At 54.1% G+C, this 19870-nt stretch overlaps 1 protein-coding gene across 4 annotated transcripts in view; it reads right to left on the bottom strand.

Annotated features, from left to right (window-relative positions):
- Positions 1-19870, bottom strand: part of TEAD4 (TEA domain transcription factor 4) — an 83319-nt gene that overhangs the window by 19179 nt on the left and 44270 nt on the right. For 2 of the 4 annotated variants that reach the window (XM_017946487.2, XM_031650203.1), the window contains 5 exons: positions 9542-9606; positions 8373-8435; positions 3078-3206; positions 2018-2061; positions 1443-1498 (listed from right to left, as the gene is read on the bottom strand). In XM_017946487.2, coding sequence (XP_017801976.1) covers positions 1443-1498; positions 2018-2061; positions 3078-3206; positions 8373-8435; positions 9542-9606 — 357 coding nt within the window. The remainder of the gene's footprint in view (positions 1-1442; positions 1499-2017; positions 2062-3077; positions 3207-8372; positions 8436-9541; positions 9607-19870) is intronic. The other 2 variants (XM_017946488.2, XM_031650205.1) reach the window with 1 other exon arrangement.

Below are 19870 nucleotides of genomic sequence, written 5' to 3'. Positions count from 1 at the left end.
TGCACAAAGTAAGAGAGGCACATGGAACCTGGTCACGGACACCCGCCCTGCCCACACCCTCTGCAAGGACCCCGGGCCTCCTCGGACAGACCCGTGCTGCCTGGGGGGCCGCCTGTCTCCCTAAACGGACCTCCTAGCAGAGGTGGAGGAGAGAGTGCAAGGCTTGGGCATCCCGGAGCCTCTCTGGTGGGGAGGGGCTCATCTGGTACAACTCAGGCCACTCAGGACTCTGCATGGAACCGCCCAGCAAGACTGGATTCTGGAGGGCAACTGGGGTCCTGCAGGACCACGGCTTCCAGAACAGGCACTGTTCAGTTCCTGCCGTCCAGCAACTTCTGTTCCCGTCGGGGAAATAACCAGATGAATCAACTATTACAATGTGGCATCACCCCGGAGAGACGGGGACATTTCCTGTGTGCGTCACAGGTGTCTCCCCAGCTCCCAGAACAGGGCCTGGCCCAGAAGAGGCTCTCCATCCAGCGCTGCTAACAGATGAAGCTACTCCAGTCCTACTGTAGTTTAGATCATGTTCTGAAGGCAACGGGGGGCCAGGAAGGCACCATAAGCCTGGAAGCAACACCATGAGACTGAAGCTCTGGTGAATGACAGGGTGACGAGAGGAGGTGAGACGGGACAGGGAGCCGGTGAAGAGGCTGCTGCAGGAACGCAGGCAAAAGCCAGCAGGCCTGGAGTGAAGACAGGGTCAGCGTGGACGGGAGAGGACTGCCATGAGACAGAGGGTGGACGGGATCCGACGCTGTGACTTCGTTTTGATGTGTGAACGAGAGAACGCAGCCTTCAGGACGTGGGGGGGCAGGAGGCAGCAGGGCTGCTCTCGGTGGCAGGAAAGCCAAGGGGCTGGGCAGGCAGAGTCCACACCAGAATGGGCAGTTTAAGGGTGAGGAGCTGGTCTTGCCCTACGGAGTGGGAGGTGGTGAGGGCCCCTCCCGAGAAAGAGGCGAGGACAGAGGGGAGCCTGTCAGTGAGAGGGCGGGGGGGCTCCTGTCGGCAGAGCTGGCTGCCTCCACCAGGTCTTCTTTCACAAGGGTCCCTCTGCTCGGGAGGGGCCCCGGACTGGTGACTTAGACACCCCTCAGCCCTCCCAGGAGCCAGGTGTGCGAGGCACACTGCAGTAACAAGGTAGGACAAGTGGGGCAGCCACCCGGGCACAGGCACTGCCCTTGGAAGGCATGTGCCCCACAAGCCCTGAGCACAGCTGGGAGGGGACAGGGACAAGGCAACCCGAAGGGCACAAAGGGGCTTGGCACACGGCTGAGGTGTGCTTCCTGGGGGCAAGGAATGGGGTGTGGCCAGGGACCAGGATGTGCGGTCGGAATGCGTGATGGGGCAGCATCTAACAGGGACATGCAGGGGCCTGGACCCAGAGGCCGGAGCCGCACAGCTGCGATGGATGGCAAGGGAGACACGCAGCGCTCACCCACCTGGCAGAGGCAGCGGAGGCTGGACAGCATAGGTTTGCTGAGAGAAAGGCTTCACACTGCGGGAGAGAGAAGAGGGGAGGTGTTAGCCTCGGGCAGGCTGCCACCACGGATCCCTGCACTGGGGCCAGTGGTCTCTGTGTGGTAGGTCCTGGTGGTCTGGATTTCAGTGGTCCTGATGGGCCTTGGCCTCCCACTCCCCCCCCTGCCGACTCCCTTGGGTTTCGTGGTGGGTCACAGACACAGACATGAAGAAATCCACCCCTCCCTTTCCTCCTCCCAGGCCAGCCAGAGATCTGACTCCCAGCCTCCTCCCCTGGGGGACCTCAGCTCTGGCCCTGCCTACACCCTGGACAGACTGGGGTTTTGGCAAATACCACCCTAGGGTGTGGACATCACAGATGAGCCCAGTGATGCCTGAGAGTAGGAGAGCCCAATCCCGGAGCTCAAAGCCATCCTGAAAGGCGGACCCCAGCAGCAGCCCCAGCACACCCTGGGGCCCGGGCTCAATGTCATGAGTTTATGAGTTCAAGTTCAGTTCAGGGAGCAACTGGCAGCAGAAAGCAGGCCATACTCACTCATGGGACGTTCCGGCTTGGCCTGGCAAAGCTCCTTGCCAAAACTGAGGAGGCAAAAGGCATGGAATCAGCATGGCCCCAGGTGTACCCAGGGCCTTGTGGCATGGGGGTGGGGGTGGGACAGGGCAGGGCCTCCACTGGGAGGAGAGGCTGGAGCCCTTGCCCTCGTCTAGCTAGTGAATGCTAACAGACCACAGCAGCACCCCCAGAGTGGGTTTCAGGGGACTCTCAGGCCCTGTGGATGAGGGGCTCCGTGGGAAAAGCACCCAGGTGTGGTCCACACTGCACAGGACAACCCCCTGCAGAGTCACAGTGCAGACCTAAGGCTCGGAAAAGTCCCAGTGCCAAGAACCCACTTAGTGCCAAGGGTCCCGAACGTACCCACAGCACCACTGTGTCCCATCTGTTTAACATGCGGATGGACGAGTGCTCTCTGGGACACACTTTGAAAACTGCTGTGGCCTGGCACTGCCCCTTCCTCACGTGCCTACGGTGGTGCTGCAGGTGCCTTGAAGACTCATTTAGTCCCTGGAGCCAAGAAACCCCTCCGAGGAGACAGCTCTGAAAAGGGGCTTTTCTGGATCATTCTGAGAGTGTGGCCAACATGGTCATGGCTGGGAAATTTAAAATCTGACCGGGGGTTTGTTCTTGGGCACCAGCTCTCCACCTGGCAGGAGGGCAGGAATGAGGCTGCATGGCACGGGCTGCCCAGGGACATGCTGGTCTCAGGCTTCAGCTCAGCCACCTTGGCTTCAGCTTCCTCATCTGTAAATTGGGCCAACTTGGCAGAGCTACCAGTTGGTCAGCTCCTGGAAGCTCCCATTTCCCCCTTGTGAAAAGTCTGCAGTCACTGTTGAGGACCCAAAGAAAGGCATCCCAATATCAGCCACGCCGGGACTTGTGTGGCCCCTTGGTCTTGTTCCCTCCTTCCCTGACTGCCCTGGCCAATAGGACTCAGGTGAGAGAAATCTGGGCTGGCCAATGCTTCTGGTCCTTCTGAACAGGGAGGAGGGAGGAGGAGAGGGCTGGCCTGGCCTCCGGCTCTCGGCAGCCCACTTACCCCTGAGACTGCTGGGCGGCCGGGGCCCCGGGCGAGGGCCATGCTACTGTGGAAGGCCGTGGCGGAGATGATCTGTGCAGACGACATGGCAGCCATGCTCTGCAGGGCCTTGTCCTTAGCTGCCTGGTCCTGGGGGAGACATTGCAAGGGAGGACCTCAGCAGGGTCACTAGTCAGGCTGAGGCCAGGCGGGTCTGGCTCTGGGGTCAGGGAAGCTGTCTCACTGCCAGTGGCCAGAGCTGGGGGACCAGGCGTTAAGTCTGTGCCATGCTATTAACTTGTTTTACAACTGATAAAAAGTCACCTGGTTTCTCTGGTCAGTTTTCTCATCTGTCAAAGGGGCATGACACTTGCCCTGCTTATTTCTTCAGAGCTTAGAGAGACATTATCTGTCATTTTATTAATTACGGGGCCACCTCGAGAACGAGGGTCTTCTATGCTTTGCTCACCTCTCTACCACGGGTGCCCAGCTCAGCACTTGTCTTGTGAAAACGAAGCATAAATATCTGCTGGATCCCGACTCAAGTGCACAGAAAGCATCGTCCCTGGCCACACGGGCTGTCTGGAGGCAAGAGACCATTTTCTGTGGCCCTACCTGCCTCGGTCCTCCCTAAGGATCTCCCTGGGCACTGCAGGCACCTGGGACTCACCCGTCTTTCACGTATCAGAAGGTAAATACCCACTGTCTGCCCTCCAAAGGCTCTAAGACCCCAGAGGATGGGTTCACCCTGAATAGGCCCGGAACAAATGAGCACACAGGGAAAGCCACATGGATGGCACGGGTAACAATAGTAATAGTTTGCTATATTCGTATAAGCCAGTGCTTTCCATCCTGAGTGCCTGAATTCCAAAGGTCTTCAAAACCAATGACACAACATTCCCTATTGCAAGAAGCCTAATGGAAATTGTGTCTTTTTTTTTTTTTTTTTTTTTTCAGAGACAGGGTCTCGCTCTGTCACACAGGCTGGAGTACTGCACAATTGTGGCTCACGACAGCTTCAAACTCCTGGGCTCCAATGATCTGCCCATCTCAGCCTCCTGAGTAGCTGGGACCACAGGCATGCGTTACTGTACCCAGCAGGGATTATCCTAAAAGACCACACACACCCAGGCTGGAACAGCAAGCATCATTCACCGTCTGCAGCTTTATCAGGGCTAAATGGCTCGACTGAGTCAACTCAGGAGCTCTGATTAGAAATTTGGTATCTGGCCGGAAGCGGTGGCTCATGCCTGTTATCCCAGCACCTGGAGAGGCTGAGGTTGGTAGATTGCCTGAGCCCAGGAGTTCAAGGCCAGCCTGGGCAACTTGGCAAAACCTGTCTCTACAAAAAATACAAAACTTAGCCAGGTCTGGTGGTGTGTGCCTTTGGCCAAGCTACTCAAGGAGCTGGGGTGGGAGGATAGCTTAAACCTGGGAAACAGGGACTGCAGTGAGCTGAGATTGCACCACTGCACTCCAGCCTGGGCAACAGACCAAGAATCTGTCTAAATAAATACATAAATAAATATCTTTATGATTATTATTTTTTTTTCAGACAGCATCTCATTAGCCCAGGCTGGTCTCAAACTCCTGGCTTCAAGTGATCCTCCCGCCTCGACTGCCCAGTGCTGGGATTATAGGCATGAGCGACTGCCCCCAGCCATGAATTTTTTTTTAATGAGAAAGATAAAACCATTATTGAATAACTAATAATAATTAACTTGGTAGATCCGGATCTCCCTTAAGTGACACAAAGGTTGAGAACCTCCCAACTACTTGGGAGGCTGAGGCAGGAGGATCACCTCAGCCCAGGAGGTCGAGGCTGCAGTGAGCTGTGACAGCACTAATGCACTCCAGCCTGGGCGACAGAGTGGGAGTCTCTAAAAAATAAAGTAAAAACAGAAGTTGAGAAGCAACGGCAAGCCTTGCACCTCACAAGCTCTTCTGAGGGATGCCTCGACACGGTCCACACTGCAGCTCCATGAGGCGCGCAGCACCGCAGCCCGGAGGCTCAGAGAGGCTTAGTGCTCCCCTGCCGTCCTGGTGCCGTGCAGGTGTGGAACCAGAACACAGCAGGCCCTTCCACTCAGCCTCTCAAGGTGACCATTTCACCCATGTGGCATGAGGCAGCCCAGGGAAGGTTTTCAAGAACACAACCTCACTGCGTCCTGAGACTGGCAGGACTAGTAGGATCTTTAAGATGAAGAAACTGAGGCTCCGAGAATTTGGGTGACTAGGGTGCTGAGAGTGGTGAGGGTGGCCAGCTGAGCTTGGTCCAGATTGGCACACAGGGGGCCGTGCAAATGAAGGGGTCGGGGGAGACGCATCATAGAGGGCGGTGGGGAGTGGGGAACCGTTCTGAGCAGTGGGTCATTGTCAACGTGGACAAAGCAGTGAAACAGATGAGGTTTGTCCCTGGTCCTTCCTGGCCTCCTCCCCACTGTCCTTTTGGGGCCAAACTTGGGCTTTGCTCTCAGAGGTTGTCTCTGATAACCAAAGAGGGAGCTAACTAGTAAGTCTAAGGGTGTGTCTCATCCAGGGACACTTGCAGTTTTCAGGAGGAAAGTGCCCAGGCCAGCCCCCGGCCTCTCCCCGCAGGAGGGCACGAGGGACTTGGCAGGCGCACCCCCGCGAGCCCGCAGACCTCGGCACTTAATTGCATCACGAGGCCGGGGCTGCACCTGCTCAGTGCCTGCCTTCCTGGATACTTGATCTAAACAAACGGCTGGGGCTCAGGAAACCACGGCCTGAGCAGGGTAGGGCAGGGGTCAGGAGGAAGTGGGAAGGACCTGATGGGAGTGACAGCAGTAGCCGGGCAATGGAGCCAGGGAGCCACTAACTGGGGCCGGGAGGGGCACTTGGATATCACCTTGCTCGTCTGTCACTTTACAGATGAGGAAACTGAACGGAGCTCCAGGAGGTCCCAGTGACTTTGCCCAAGTACCCACGGCCATGGGGCAGAGCCAGGCCTAGGGCCCAGCCTCTCACTCAGGGATTTCTACCGGATCACTCTCTAACTCAGAGCTTAATCACTTCGGGTTCTAGATTCTTTGAGAATATGACAAAATCCTCACAGCAATCTCTCCAAGAAAACTCACATATACATGAAAATTTGCATATTTTAAGGAGTTTATGGCTCCCCTTGGTGTCTGTCCAGCCATCCACTGAAGGCTGTCCTTGGGCCCCAAGTCAGAACCTGTAGACAAGGATGAATACAATTCCCTGGGGCAAATTTGGGCCTCACAGCTGGCTCCCAAGGGGTTGCCCTAAACGCAGCAGTGGGAAGTCTATTCACTGTGGTCATCTGCGGGGTCCCGGTGAGTCAGAGGCGGACAAAAGAGGGGAAACAGGGAGCAGGGCTAGGTTGTGGGTACTTCCAGGGTACACTAGCCAGGCGGAGAGGCAGGGAGCAACAGCTGAGGGCTGGTCAGCTGTCCCAGGGAAAAAGGAGCGAGGTGCCAGGCCACAGTTGTGGGGCTTGGGGAACAGCTGGGCTGATGGCAGGAGGAATGGAACTGAGTGGGCAGTGGGGTGTGGCTTCCTAGGAGGCAGAAAGGTCTGTGGTTCCCACCCACTCATTCTGAGATTCCAGTGTCAGGATCATGAACTGCCAGGACCAGACGGGACCTTCAAGGTCATCTAATTCAGTGGCTTTTCTTTAATATAAAAAATATTTTTAGAGATGGGGTCTCACGATGTTGCCCAGGCTGAAGTGGCCAGTCACAGGTGCAGTCACAGCTCACTGCAGACTCCACCTCCTGCCCTCAACCTCCAAGTAGCTGGCATTACAGGCATGCGTGCCCAGCTAGCCCAGTGGCTTTTTTGAGATGGAATCTCACTCTGTTGCCCAGGTTGGAGTGCAGTGGCACTATCTTGGCTCACTGCAACCTCTGCTTCCCAGGTTCAAGTGATTCTTCTACCTTAGCCTCCCCAGTAGCTGGGATTACAGGTGTGCGCCATCACACCTGGCTAATTTTTATATTTTTAGTAGAGACAGGGTTTTACCATGTTGGCCAGGCTGGTCTCGAACTCCTGACCTCAAGTGATCCGCCCACCTTGGCCTCCCAAAGAGCTTACAGGCGTGAGCCATTATGCCTGACCTCCTAGTACCTTTTAAACTGGGTTCTGAGGTCCCCTAGAGTCCAAGTGTCATGAGGTAGGAAAGGATTCACGGGAGGAGAGGAGCCTTGCCAATCTAGCTTTGACCAGAACAGCTCCTCTGATAACACATCAGGGTGATATTTTGTTGGGAGAAAAAAAGGAAAGGGGCTACATTGCTTTAAAAAAAAAATGTTTGCAGGCCAGTCCCAGTGACTCATGCCTATAATTTCAGCACTTTGAGAGGCCAAGGCAAGAGGATCTCTTGAGCCCAAAGGTTTATGGACCTCTCAGGCAAAATAGGGAGACTCCGTCTCTATAAAAAAATAGAAAAAAATGGCCGTGCAGTGGCACTTGCCTGTGGTCCCAGATACTCAGGAGGCTGAGGTGGGAGGATGGTTGGAGTTTATGAGGTCAACGCGGCCGTGAGCTATGATTGCGTCACTGCACTCCGCGTGGGTGACGGAGATCCTGTCTCTAAAAATACATCAATAAAAATGTTTATAAATGGTCTAGACTTAATGCCTCAAATGTCAGATCTTCCCACCGACTGGCTGTGCAGGCTCTGTGGTCATCATCTCCCTGATGGAGAGCTCACACCCTCCTAGTGTTCACCCAAAGGCCCCCAGTTCCAGGGTCCCAGAGGCCTGACTCCTGTGGGGAGCAGGGCTACCCCGAGGGGAATGCCGCAACATCAGGCCCCCCAGAGCTGTCACCTATGAGCAGGGGCCCTGCAAGATGGGGCTGACCCAGGGAAGGGAAGGAACCCCCAGTCCCACAGGGCAGGAAGCAGGAAGGAATTCCCCAGCTCCCACAATACCATAAACGCCACCCCCACCCCCACAGCAGGCGCCCCCCATGCCCCTGCTGCTCTACATGCTCTGGTTGAGGGCACTAAGGCGCCCTCAAGAAATGAGGGCTGGCGGGTGATCTGGCTGCTCTGAGCCATGTGAGCCCCTCTAAGCAGGAGCCAGCGAGGGGGGATCCCAGCAGGAGCCTGGCCTGTAGCTCCCAGGGTGTGGGGAGACAGGCGTCCACCACTTGGCCCTCTTGTGCGGATGGGAGACAGGTTACAGACCCAACCTGGCTTTCCTCAACAGAGAGAAGCACACTGACTCGCACACCAGCAGCCACGCCCTGACCCCAAAGGGAAGGCATACGGCTGGAGAAAGCCACCACTCCTGGCCCCTCCAGCCCCCAACACTGCAGTTTCCTTACCTTTAGCTTGGCCTGGATCTCGCGAGCTTTGCGACGAGCCAGCACCTGGATGTGGCTGGAAACCTGTGGCAGGGAGAGAGGGCTCCTGTCTCTACCTCCCAACAACCTGTGTTCCCCAGCCTGGCTTCTGGCTTCCCGACCCTCGCCCTTCACCGCCCTCGATCCACATCTGTGGACAAAATGAATGAATGAATGAAAGGGTCAACTGGTCGGCCCTCAGTCCTGCCTTGCCCAGCTAATCCAGAAGCTGGCAATATTTCAAAAGCGCAGTGCCGGCAGGGAGCAGTGGCTCACACCTGTAATCCCAGCACTTTGGGAGGCTAAGGCAGGTGGATCACTTGAGGTCAGGAGTTCGAGACCAGCCCAGCCAACATAGTGAAACTCCATTTCTGCTAAAACCACAAAAATTAGCTGGGTGTGGTGGCGCATTCCTGTTATCCCAGCTACTTGGAAGACTGAGGTAGGAGAATTGCTTGAACCCAGGAGGCGGAGGTTGCAGTGAGTGGAGATTGCATCACTGTACTCCAGCTTGGGCAACAGAGCGGGACTCTGTCTCAAAAAAAAAAAAAAAAAAAAGAAGTAGTGCCAATGTTTTACTGTCTGTCCTGGTGTCCTGGAGAAGAATAAGAGGGGGCTGTTGACTTTCCAGAGAGGGGAGGAGTTTCCTCCTAAGTGATGACAGCAGGGACCCCAAGAAAACTGAACCACCCAGCCGGGCATGTAATCCCACGCCTGTAATCCCACCACTTTGGGAGGCTGAGGTGGGCGGATTACATGAGGTCAGGAATTCCAGACCATCCTGGCCAACATGGTGAAACCCCGTCTCTACTAAAAATACAAAAAATTAGCTGGGCGTTGTGGCGGGTGACTATAACCCCAGCTATTCGGGAGGCTGAGGCAGGAGAATGGCTTGAACCCATGAGGCGGAGGTTGCGGTGAGCTGAGATCGCGTCATTGCACTCCAGTCTGGGCAACACGAGTGAAACCCCGTCTCAGGAAGAAAAAAAGAAAAACTGGACCACCCGTGACACGCCCAATAGAGATAACTCATCCACAGCTGCCGCCCCTTGAAAGCCTGCGTCTGGTCCTGGGAGGGCCTGGCCCACCTTGGGAGCAGGCTGGTGCTGGGGTACCACCCCTGGGACCCCTACCCGTCTCTTGAGGCCCACCTGCTTCCTGGTGCGGGTCTTCCCTGTCCGGAGCTTGATGTAGCGGGCAATCAGCTCATTCCGACCTGCAGAGACACCAGCAGCCTCTCAGCAGAGAGGACAAAAGGCTGGAAGCGGTGAGGGGGTGCGGGGCACCTTCTGCGGGGGAGGAGCCCTACGCTCCCTCTCTGCCCATCCTAAGCAGATCTGTGGGGTGAGGATTCTGTGGGTTCCCTCTCTGGATCACAGGGATCTCCCAACAGCGAGAGGAAGACAAGGCCTCACTGTGGGGACTGAAACCTGCGAACAAGGTTAACAGGGCCCATGGCCACCAACCACACACAGCCTGACGAAGTTCCAGAGCCTCCCTTGACCCCCGGCACCTCAGCGCTGGCCACCTCCTGCCCTCTCCCCACACTTTCTCCTGGGGCCTTCTTCACACTTGGGAGGCTCCAGGGAGGTGCCCGGCCCTCGGCCTTGCCCTGTGTGACTGCCACCGTGCCCTCCGCCTCTGTAAACGAGTAGGAGCGTCCAGACTTCTTGTCCTGTCTGCAGGCAGCAGCAGGCATGGGGGGTGCAACTGCTGGAGACACTTAGCGACCCGGAGAGGAGGCCTGAGCCTGTTCGCTCATAAAGAAAAGCCAGTTAGTGCACATGTGCAGCCCCATGGCGGACTCGGAGCCCTCAACAAGGAAGGCTGAGCACTCCCCATGGGCCCACCCCCTGAGGGACTGCCGCTGTGCCTGAAGCATCCTGGAAAACCCCAAAGAGCGTCCATGGCTTCCAGTATTGAAAAAGATGATGCAAAGGGGTTCCTCATCTCAAAGCGTCACCTAGTTCAGGAGTGGCATGTGCCCACACAATGGAATCCATGGGTGCTACGGACAGGAGCGTGTTCACAGGACCAGGAGCCAGTTCGGGCTGGGTGGTCAGGCAAACCCTTGGGTGGCCCTTGACCCCTGGGTAGTGTTAGACCATACAGAAAAGCAGCGGGTGAGGAGAGGCAGAGCAAGAGGGTTTGAGTGCGGGGATCAGAGGGAGCAGCTGCCAGCCCGGCCCGTCCTGCGGAGCCTGGAGGGCTTCCGGCTGTCCGCAGGAGGCAGCTGCTGATGGTGGGGGAGGTGAGGGGAGTGGGCTGCCTGCCACCTGGGTTGTAACCAGAGTGCACGGCCACGGCCAAGCTGACCCCCCAGCTGACCTTTCCCCAATGCCAAGGCCAAATTAAGAGGCTACTCTCCAGAGGTACTGTCTGCCAGAAAAGGTTTGCCTGTGTCAGAGGAAGGAGGGAGGGGAGAATCGGAGTCTGGGGACATTGTCTGTGGGCTGTTCTGCACCTAAAACCCTGAGTCCACAAGATGTCTCCTCTCAAAGCGTTCTAGGGAAAGGCTTTGGCGGTCCAGTGAACGGTCGACAGTTCTACCCTAGGTCTAGCTAAAGTCACCTGTGCAGCATCTCGGGTGTAAGTCATCACCAGTGGGTGAATGAACTAGGGCCACAGATCTGCGAGCTGGCGAGCCAGGCTAGAGCCTGGCAGCTCCACAAATGAGTTTTGGGAGCACAGTAAGTCTCTTCCCTTTAAGGACCTTCACTCAGCCTTCTCTTCTATTTTTTTAAGAGACGGAGTCTCACTCTGTCGCCCAGGCTGGAGTGCAGTGGCGTGATCTCGGCTCACTGCAAGCTCTGCCTCCTGGGTTCACGCCATTCTCCTGCCTCAGCCTCCCGAGTAGCTGGGACTACAGGCGCCCGCCACCTCGCCCGGCTAGTTTTTTGTATTTTTAGTGGAGACGGGGTTTCACCGTGTTAGCCAGGATGGTCTGGATCTCCTGACTTCGTGATCTGCCCGGCTTGGCCTCCCAAAGTGCTGGGATTACAGGCTTGAGCCACCGCGCCCGGCCAGCCTTCTCTTCTTGAATCTAGTTCCTTTAAGGTTTTTCCTGCAGATTTTTCCAAATTTCTACAAATGTAGGAAACAGAGCTCAACGCTGGCTCAGTGACAACACTCTGTGGCTCAGTTTCCTTTTCTGTAAAATGAACATGCTCTAGGCCCAGTTCAGAGACTAGTCTGCGAGCAAGGAAGAGCATGAGGGAGGAAGAGGTTCCCAAGAGCTGCGAAGTGGGTGATGGTGTAGCAGGAAGGATGGGGATGGCAGACCATCTGGGATACAGTTCTTGGTTGCTCCTCCGGCCCGTGCCTTGCACACAGGTTACCGTGTGCTCATGGGTTGTCCGTGTCTGTCTTTCCTTGTTAGACTCTCGACAGCTCAGAGGAAGAGACCATGCATCCGTTCAAGTCTGCATGTCCAGTGCCTGGCACCTACTTGCTGAACGAATGAACGAGTCTGGTGTGGCTCCACTTCCAAAACATATCCAGAATTCATTCAGCCACTGTGCAGCACCGCACCTTCCAGGGTCCAAGTTCCCGTCATCTCTGGCTTGCATTAGGATCATCACCGTCCACGTGTATTCCCTACTCCCAGTCTGCTCAACACAGCAGCTGCAGCGACCCTATCGAAATTCAGAAGCCCTCCAACGGCTTCCATCTGCCCCAGATTAATGGTGTCCAAGTCCTTACAACGGCATGGAAACCCCTGCGGGATGTGGCCACCCCAGTTCAGTCACCTCTCTGATCTAGTCTACCTGCTCCATCCTAAACCTCTTACTGTCCTGGGATGCACCAGGCCCACACCTGCCCCACCAAGGTCCTTGTGCTTCCTGTTTCTCCTCCAGGGAACACTCGGCCCCAGAGTCCCACACCACCTGCACCCCTCGGGTGCCACACTCTCTTCCCTGACCACCCCACCGAGGGCTGAAGTCGTACTCCTACCTGCCCACCCTGGCCTTTCCTTTTCTCCACAGCACCTTGTAGCATAACACATAATCTAACTTATTTCAGTACCGTCTGTGCCCCCACCCCCATCAGAACCACAGTCCATGTGAATAGGGATTTTTGGTCCATTTATTCACTTTTTTATACCCAACACCTAGAAAACTGCCTGCATACTGTAGGCGTTCAATAAATACTTGCTGCCTGAATGACAAGGGAATGAATGCTAAGATGCTAGTCAGATGTCCCGTAACTGTTTTAGTCTTCTCAGACAAAGGAGTGAGTTAAATACACGCAAACAACCTTATACTTCTGATTACTCTGACGTAACTTTCAAAGCGCCGTCCTGTCCTGGTCTCATTGAACTTTTCTGTACCTGAGCAAACCCCGACTTTTGTGAAGACTAAGACATTTAGAAATTGGGAGGCCGGGCCTGGTGGCTCAAGCCTGTAATCTCAGCACTTTGGGAGGCTGAGATGGGCGGATCAGGAGGTCAGGAGATCGAGACCATCCTGGCTAACACAGTGAAACCCCATCTCTACTAAAAAATACAAAAAACTAGCACGGCGAGGTGGCGGGCGCCTGTAATCCCAGCTACTCGGGAGGCTGAGGCAGGAGAATGGTGTAAACCCAGGAGGCAGAGCTTGCAGTGAGCTGAGATCCGGCCACTGCACTCCAGCCTGGGCGACAGAGCAAGACTCTGTCTCCAAAAAAAAAAAAAAAAAATACAAAATTAGGTTAAAAACTTTTGGGGGCAACGAACATATTATCTTGATGGTGGTGATGGCTTCACAGGTGCCTCCATCTGTCAAAATGTATCAAACTGTCCACTTTAAGCATGTACGGTCTGTTGTATGTCAGTTCTACTTCAATGAAGCAAAAATTAAGTTTAGGGACTTGGAAGGGGCCCGTGTGAGTGCTGGGTCACCTCATGAGCTTCACAGTAAATCCACCTCCTCCCTGCAATGGGCAGGTAATGATACCTATTTGCCAGAGAATTGCTGTCCAGGTGTGACTCTTGGCTCAGGGGCTTGAATATGGCCTGAGGCCCGGTCCAGCCAGGATGCTTAGTTAACAGAACCTCCTGTCATCAGGCAGGACCGCCCCGTAACAGTGCTGTTTCCTCCACAGCCTGTAGTGAGCAGCAGTAGGGAGACCTTGCCCCCCATCAGCTGAGACCCTCACCCCAAACATCACAGAGGACTCAGCCTCTGCAAGGAACCCCTGCCCACCACCCCACAACTACCTTCACCTCCTGCCACAAGGTTCCAGGGCTCTGCTGCTAGAAAGGGCATCTTAGCCCTGGGCGAGAGGCTAGGAAGCGGGCAGGACAGAAGCCACACCAAGGGGTCTAAGGCAGGCTCAGCCGTCTTCTTTTTTGTTTTGTTTTGTTTTTCTGAGATGGAGTCTCGCTGTTGCCCAGGTTGGAATGCAGGTGGTGTGATCTTGGCTCACCACAACCTCCGCCTCCCGGGTTCCAGTGATTCTCCCACCTCAGCCTCCCAAGTAGCTGGGATTACAGGCACACACCTCCACGCCTGGCTAATTTTTGTATTTTTAGTAGAGACAGGGTTTCACCATATTGGCCAGGCTGGTCTCGAACCCCTTACCTCAAGTAATCTGCCCACCTCAGCCTCCCAAAGTGCTGGAATTATAGGCATGAGCCACCACACCCAGCCCGTCTTTGTATTTTTTTCTATTTTTATCTTTTTTTTTTTTTTTTTTTGAGACGGAGTTTCACTCTGTTGCCCAGGCTGGAGTGCAATAGTGCAGTCTTAGCTCACCACAACCTCTGCCTCCCGGGTTCAAGTGATTCTCCTGCCTCAGCCTCCCAAGTAGCTGGGATTACAAGCATGCACCACCACGCCCAGCTAATTTTGTATTTTTAGTAGAGACGGGGTTTCTCCATGTTGGTCAGGCTGGTCTCGAACTCCTGACCTCAGGTGATCTGCCTGCCTCGGCCTCCCAAAGTGCTGGGATTACAGGTGTGAGCCACCACACCTGGCTTTTCTTTCTTTTTAAAACTGTACATACTGGTTGACTAGCCCTTATCTAACATGCTTGGAACAAGAAGTGTTTCAGATCTGGGGTTTTTTCAAATTTGGGGGCTATCTGCATTATATACTTACCAGTTGAGCATTTCTAATCCTAAAATCCATCAGCACTCAAAAAGTTTCAAACTTTGGAGTATTTCAGATTTTGGATTTTCAGATTTGGGATGCTCAACCTGTACTTCTGGGGTACAAAGTGATGTTATGATATATTTATATAATGTGGAATGATTAAATCAAACTAATTAACATGTCCATCATTTCAAATACTCATCATTCTTCATGATGAGAACATGAAATTTACTTTCTTAGCACTTTTGAAAAATGCAATACATTATTATTCGCTGTAGTCACCATGCTGGGCAATAGGTCTCCAAAACCATCCCTCCTTGACTGGGCGTCATGACTCACACCTATAATCCCAGCTCTTTGGGAGGCTGAGGCAGGAAGATCACCCAAGCCCAGGAATTCAAGATCAGCCTGGGCAATATAGTGAGACCCCACCCCATCTCTGCAAAAAAATAAAAATAAGGCCAGGCACGGTGGCTCACGCCTGTAATCCCAGCACTTTGGGAGGTCGAGGTGGGCGGATCACAACGTCAGAAGATCAAGATCATCCTGCCTAACACAGTGAAACCCCGTCTCTACTAAAAATACAAAAAAACTAGCCAGGCGTGGTGGCGGGCACCTGTAGTCCCAGCTACTCGGGAGGCTGAGGCGGGAGAATGGCGTGAACCCGGGAGATGGAGCTTGCAGTGAGCCGAGATCGCGCCACTGCACTCCAGCCTGGGCGACAGAGCGAGACTCTGTGTCAAAAAAATAAATAAATAAAAATAAAAATAAAAAAATAATAAAAATTAAAATTAAAAATTAGCCAGGTGTGGTGGCACATGCCTGTAGTCCCAGCCACTCAGGACGCTGCGGCAGGAGGCTCACTTGAGTCCAGGGGATTGAGGCTGCAGTGAGCCGTGATCACACCACTGCACTTCTGCCAGGGAGAGAAAGACCCTGTCTAAAATAAACAAACAAACAAACAAAACAGAAAAAAAAAAACTAAAAACCAAAAACATTTCCCCATCTAACTGAAACTGTATTCTTTGACCAACGCCTCCCGGTCGCGCCTGCCGGAGCCTCCAGTAACCACCTTTCTACTCTCTGCTGTGAGCTCCGCTGGTTTAGATTCCACCTCTGAGTGAGCCCTCGGGCATCTGTCCTTCCGGGTCTGGTATACGTCACTCGGCACACTGTCCTCCAGGTTTGTATCTGTTAAAGTTGTGTTTTTCCCCTGGCTGTCTGGGGAGCTTCTACCTCCTCTCCCTTGCTGGCTCATCTCAGACCCTCCAGCCTCGTTGTGCTGGTCGGGGGTGATGCCGGCAGTTGAGAACCTCCTGTGGGGCAGTGAAGTGTGGGGTGTCTGTGGGTGTCTGTGGGTGTTTTAGTCAAGGGGAACAGGCAGCTTCCTTCCTGCCACCAGGGGTGCTCTAGAGGTCAACGCAGCCATTTCACTGCCTCCAGACCAGCTGGCATCTAATCCAGGCTTTACACACAGAGGGAGCTGCTGTGGCCTGTCACTCCGGTGACAACGTTAATGACAATGAACGCTTGCCGCACACCTCCTCAGTACCAGTATCTGTGCGGACATGGATATGTATCCTGTGACAGCTTATCTGCATTCACCCCTTCGATCCTCACAACAGCTCCGTGAGGGTGGTGCGGTCACCCACCACGGACAGGGAAACAGCAAGGTTGAGAAATGTCCTCAGGGTCACAGGCAAGCAGGTGGCTGAGATTCGGGTCCACGTAGTCTGGTGCCAGTGCCCATCTGTGACTACTGCACGGTACCACTCCGAATGAACAGGGAATTGGAGGTCACTTCTCTTAGAAGCAGGGCTGGACCACGTGACTCTAGAGGTCCTGTTTAGCCTGATGAAGATGAAACGGAAGCCCAGGGGTCCTGTTTAGCCTGATGAAGATGAAACGGAAGCCCAGAGAGGGGAAATGACTTATTTATAGTCTCACGGCTTGCTAGTGTCCCAGGCACCACGAGAAGGTGTTTTCTAAGGCTGTCCCCAATGCTTTGAGACTCCTACTTGCTGGCTCTTTCCCTCTAGGATGTGTTCCCCCAATAGGGCTGAGCTTCCTCTGCAAGGGACGATGCTGCTCCTCCCCTTTGGATCAATCCCCCAATTCCTAAGTCTCTGCATGAAGTAAGGTCCTGGAGGGAGATCTGACTATTTGGACCTGAGGTCCTGCCCACCGCTCATGGACAGTGGTACCTAGAGCTGATGGGAGCCAACGTACCCTGGATCATGTAGACACCAGGAGGCTCCCAGAGTCAGGGGCAAGCGCGGAAGGGAGTAGGGAGCGTGGGCCTACAGGCAGAGCGTGGGAACCAGAGTGAAGACCAGCAAAGGGCCATGGCAGTGAGAAACTTGTAAGGCACCCGGCTGAGGTGGTGGCGGTGGGAAGGCTTGTCCTTGTCCCAGCTCTGCCCCCAGCCGCATAACCTCAGGCCTTCTCCCTCTGGTGGCTGAGAACAGAGGCTGGGGAGGAGGAGGCCAGTCGGGCAGCTGCGCATTGCAATGTGGCAGGTGGCCTCGGCCAACCCCAGGGCAGGCCTGGGTGGGGCTGGGAAGGACAACCCTGCCAGACTGTGGCCCATCTGTCAGAGGACATGTGTCCAGCAGCCCCCAGCTCACACAGCTCACACCCACGGCCCCACCCCACCAGGGGCGAAGCCTGCCCACGGAGAAACAGGAGCTGTGGCCCAAAGGCTGAGGATGGAGCATTCCCGAGGCAGCGTCCGTCCACGAGGAATCTCTGCTTTCTCCTAGCCCCACACCCAGCCTCACACACACCCTGCCGTCACATAGCACCACTAAAATCGTTACCCCAGCTGCACAATCCTGCCTGGGCTAGCTCATTTCTGTATCTCATTTCCTCTGCGCCGAGTCCCCTCTCTCCGTGGCAGCCCACCCCCCAGGCCATAAACTATTAAATGGCATGGAGTAAGTCAAACACCTGCCACTCAGCAGAGGGCCAGCAAGGTCAGCGAGTATTGTTAATATTGTTAACGAAGCCCTGTTACAGTGAATGCTATTAGCTTTCAAACTTGAAAAGGACTGAGGATCTGAGGGCACAAGCCTCCCCACCAAAGAGCGGGTGGAAGCGCACGAGGACATCTTTGGTTCACTGTAGGCCTCGGTGAAGCGAGCAAGCACCATATTGCACCTCTGCAGGTTGGGGCTCAGGGAGAGGAGGCTGGGCCCATCCTCCCTGCCCCACCCTAATCCCCAGTGGCCTGGAAATGGGGGCCGGGGTGTGTGTGGGGGCGTGCAGCTATCCAGGGATCAGCTAAAGCCATAAACACCTGGGGCTGGAGGAGGAGGCTATTTGTGGAGAAGGAACTTCTGACTGAAGCCTGAGAAGGCAGCAATTGGGCCTGACATTCGAGCTGTTCCTACCATTGTCCCTGGAGGGCTCTGAGGCTTCTGTGAAATCAGCCAGGCTTCGAGGCCACAGCCCCAGGAAGCACCAAGAAGCCGGTCCGGCTCCCCACAAGAGGACATGCCCATTCCTGCCTCAGTCTCTGTCCTAGTCGCGCTCCCCCAGCACGCCGTGAGCTCCTTGAGGGCAGGTGCATGTTCCCTTCACCCCGTGCTGTGCATTTGGCACCTGCTGTGTGCTCTCATCCCTGCTACTACACTAGAAGGCAAGGTCTTATTCCAATAACCTCATGAAAGGATGCTCTGCAACACGAATCATTAAGGAAATGCAAATCAAAAACCACAAGATAGGGCTTCACACCCGCTAGGATGGCTACGATCCAAAAAATGGAAAATAACAAGTGTTGATGAGGATGTGCGAAATCAGAACTTTTGTTCATTGCTGGCAGGAATGTAAAATGATGCAGCTGCTGTGGAAAATAGCTCGGTGGTCCCTCAAAAACTTAAACATAAAATTACCATATGAGCTAGCAATTCCAATCCCACAAGAACTGAAAGCAGGGACTCAAGAGACCTGTACACCAGTGTTCATCGCAGTATTAGTCATAGTAGTCAAAAGGTAGAAGCAATACGAATGTCTATCCACAGGTGAACAGATAAGCAAGATGCAGTCTATCCATACAATGGAATATTACTCAGTCTTTTTTTTTTTTTTGAGATGGAGTCTCACTCTGTCGCCTAGGCTGGAGTGCAGTGGCGGGATCTCGGCTCACTGCAAGCTCCGCCTCCCAGGTTTACGACATTCTCCTGCCTCAGCCTCCCGAGTAGCTGAGACTACAGGCGCCCGCCACCTCGTCCGGCTAGTTTTTTGTATTTTTCAGTAGAGACGGGGTTTCACCGTGTTCGCCAGGATGGTCTCGATCTCCTGACCTCGTGATCCGCCCGCCTCAGCCTCCCAAAGTGCTGGGATTACAGGCGTGAGCCACCGCGCCCGGCTACTCAGTCTTTAAAAAGAAGGAAATTCTGACACACGCTACAACATGGATGAAACTTAAAGACATTGTACCAAGTGAAATAAGCCAGACACAAAAGGGGAAATACTGTATGATTCCATTTTTCTTTTTCTTTTTTGTTTGAGATGGAGTCTCACTCTGTCATCCAGGATGGAGTGTAGTGGCGCGATCTCAGCTCACACTGCAACCTCCACCTCCCAGGTTCAAGCAACTCTCGTGCTTCAGCTCCCAAGTAGCTGGGATTACAGGGGTGCACCACACCCAGCTAATTTTGTAACTTTTGTATTTTTAGTAGAGACGGGTTTTCACCATGTTGACCAGGCTGGTCTCGAACTCCTGACCTCAAGTGATCTGCCCACCTTGGCCTCCCAAAGTGCTGGGATTACACGTGTGAGCCATCACACCTGGCCTGATTCCACTTTTTTTTTTTTTGAGACAGAGTCTCGCTTTGTCACCCAGGCAGGAGTGCAGTGGCATGATCTCGGCTCACTGAAACCTCCGCCTCCCAGGTTAAAGAGATTCTCTTGCCTCAGTCTCTGGAGTAGCTGTGATTACAGGTGTGCACCACCACACCCAGTTAATTTTGTAATTTTGTGTTTTTAGTAGAGACGGGGTTTCACCATGTTGGCCAGGCTGGTCTCAAACTCCTGACCTCTTGATTCACCCGCCTCGGCCTCCCAAAGTGCTGGGATTACAGGCGTGTGCCACCGCGGCTGGCTTGATTCCACTTTTATGAAACTCCTCGAACAGGCAAATCGTAGAGGAAGAAAAGAGAACAGGTTACCAGCGGCTGGGGCAGAGGGGAATGGGGAATTACTGTTTAATGGGTACAGAATTTCTATTTGAGATGATGGAAAAGTTCTGGAAATGGATCGTGATGATGGTTGCACAAAAAGGTGAATGTACTTAATGCCACTGACCTGCACACATAAAAATGGCTTAAATGGTTAATTTTATGTAATGTATATTTTTTCACAATAAAATAAACCAAAACATCCCCCACAAAGGCAATAGTA

This window comes from Papio anubis, chromosome 9 (genome assembly GCF_008728515.1).
Source record: "Papio anubis isolate 15944 chromosome 9, Panubis1.0, whole genome shotgun sequence".
Classification (NCBI taxonomy): domain Eukaryota; kingdom Metazoa; phylum Chordata; class Mammalia; order Primates; family Cercopithecidae; genus Papio; species Papio anubis.
The sequence above is the reverse complement of the archived record's forward strand: the minus strand, read 5'-3'. Positions and strand labels throughout refer to the sequence as shown.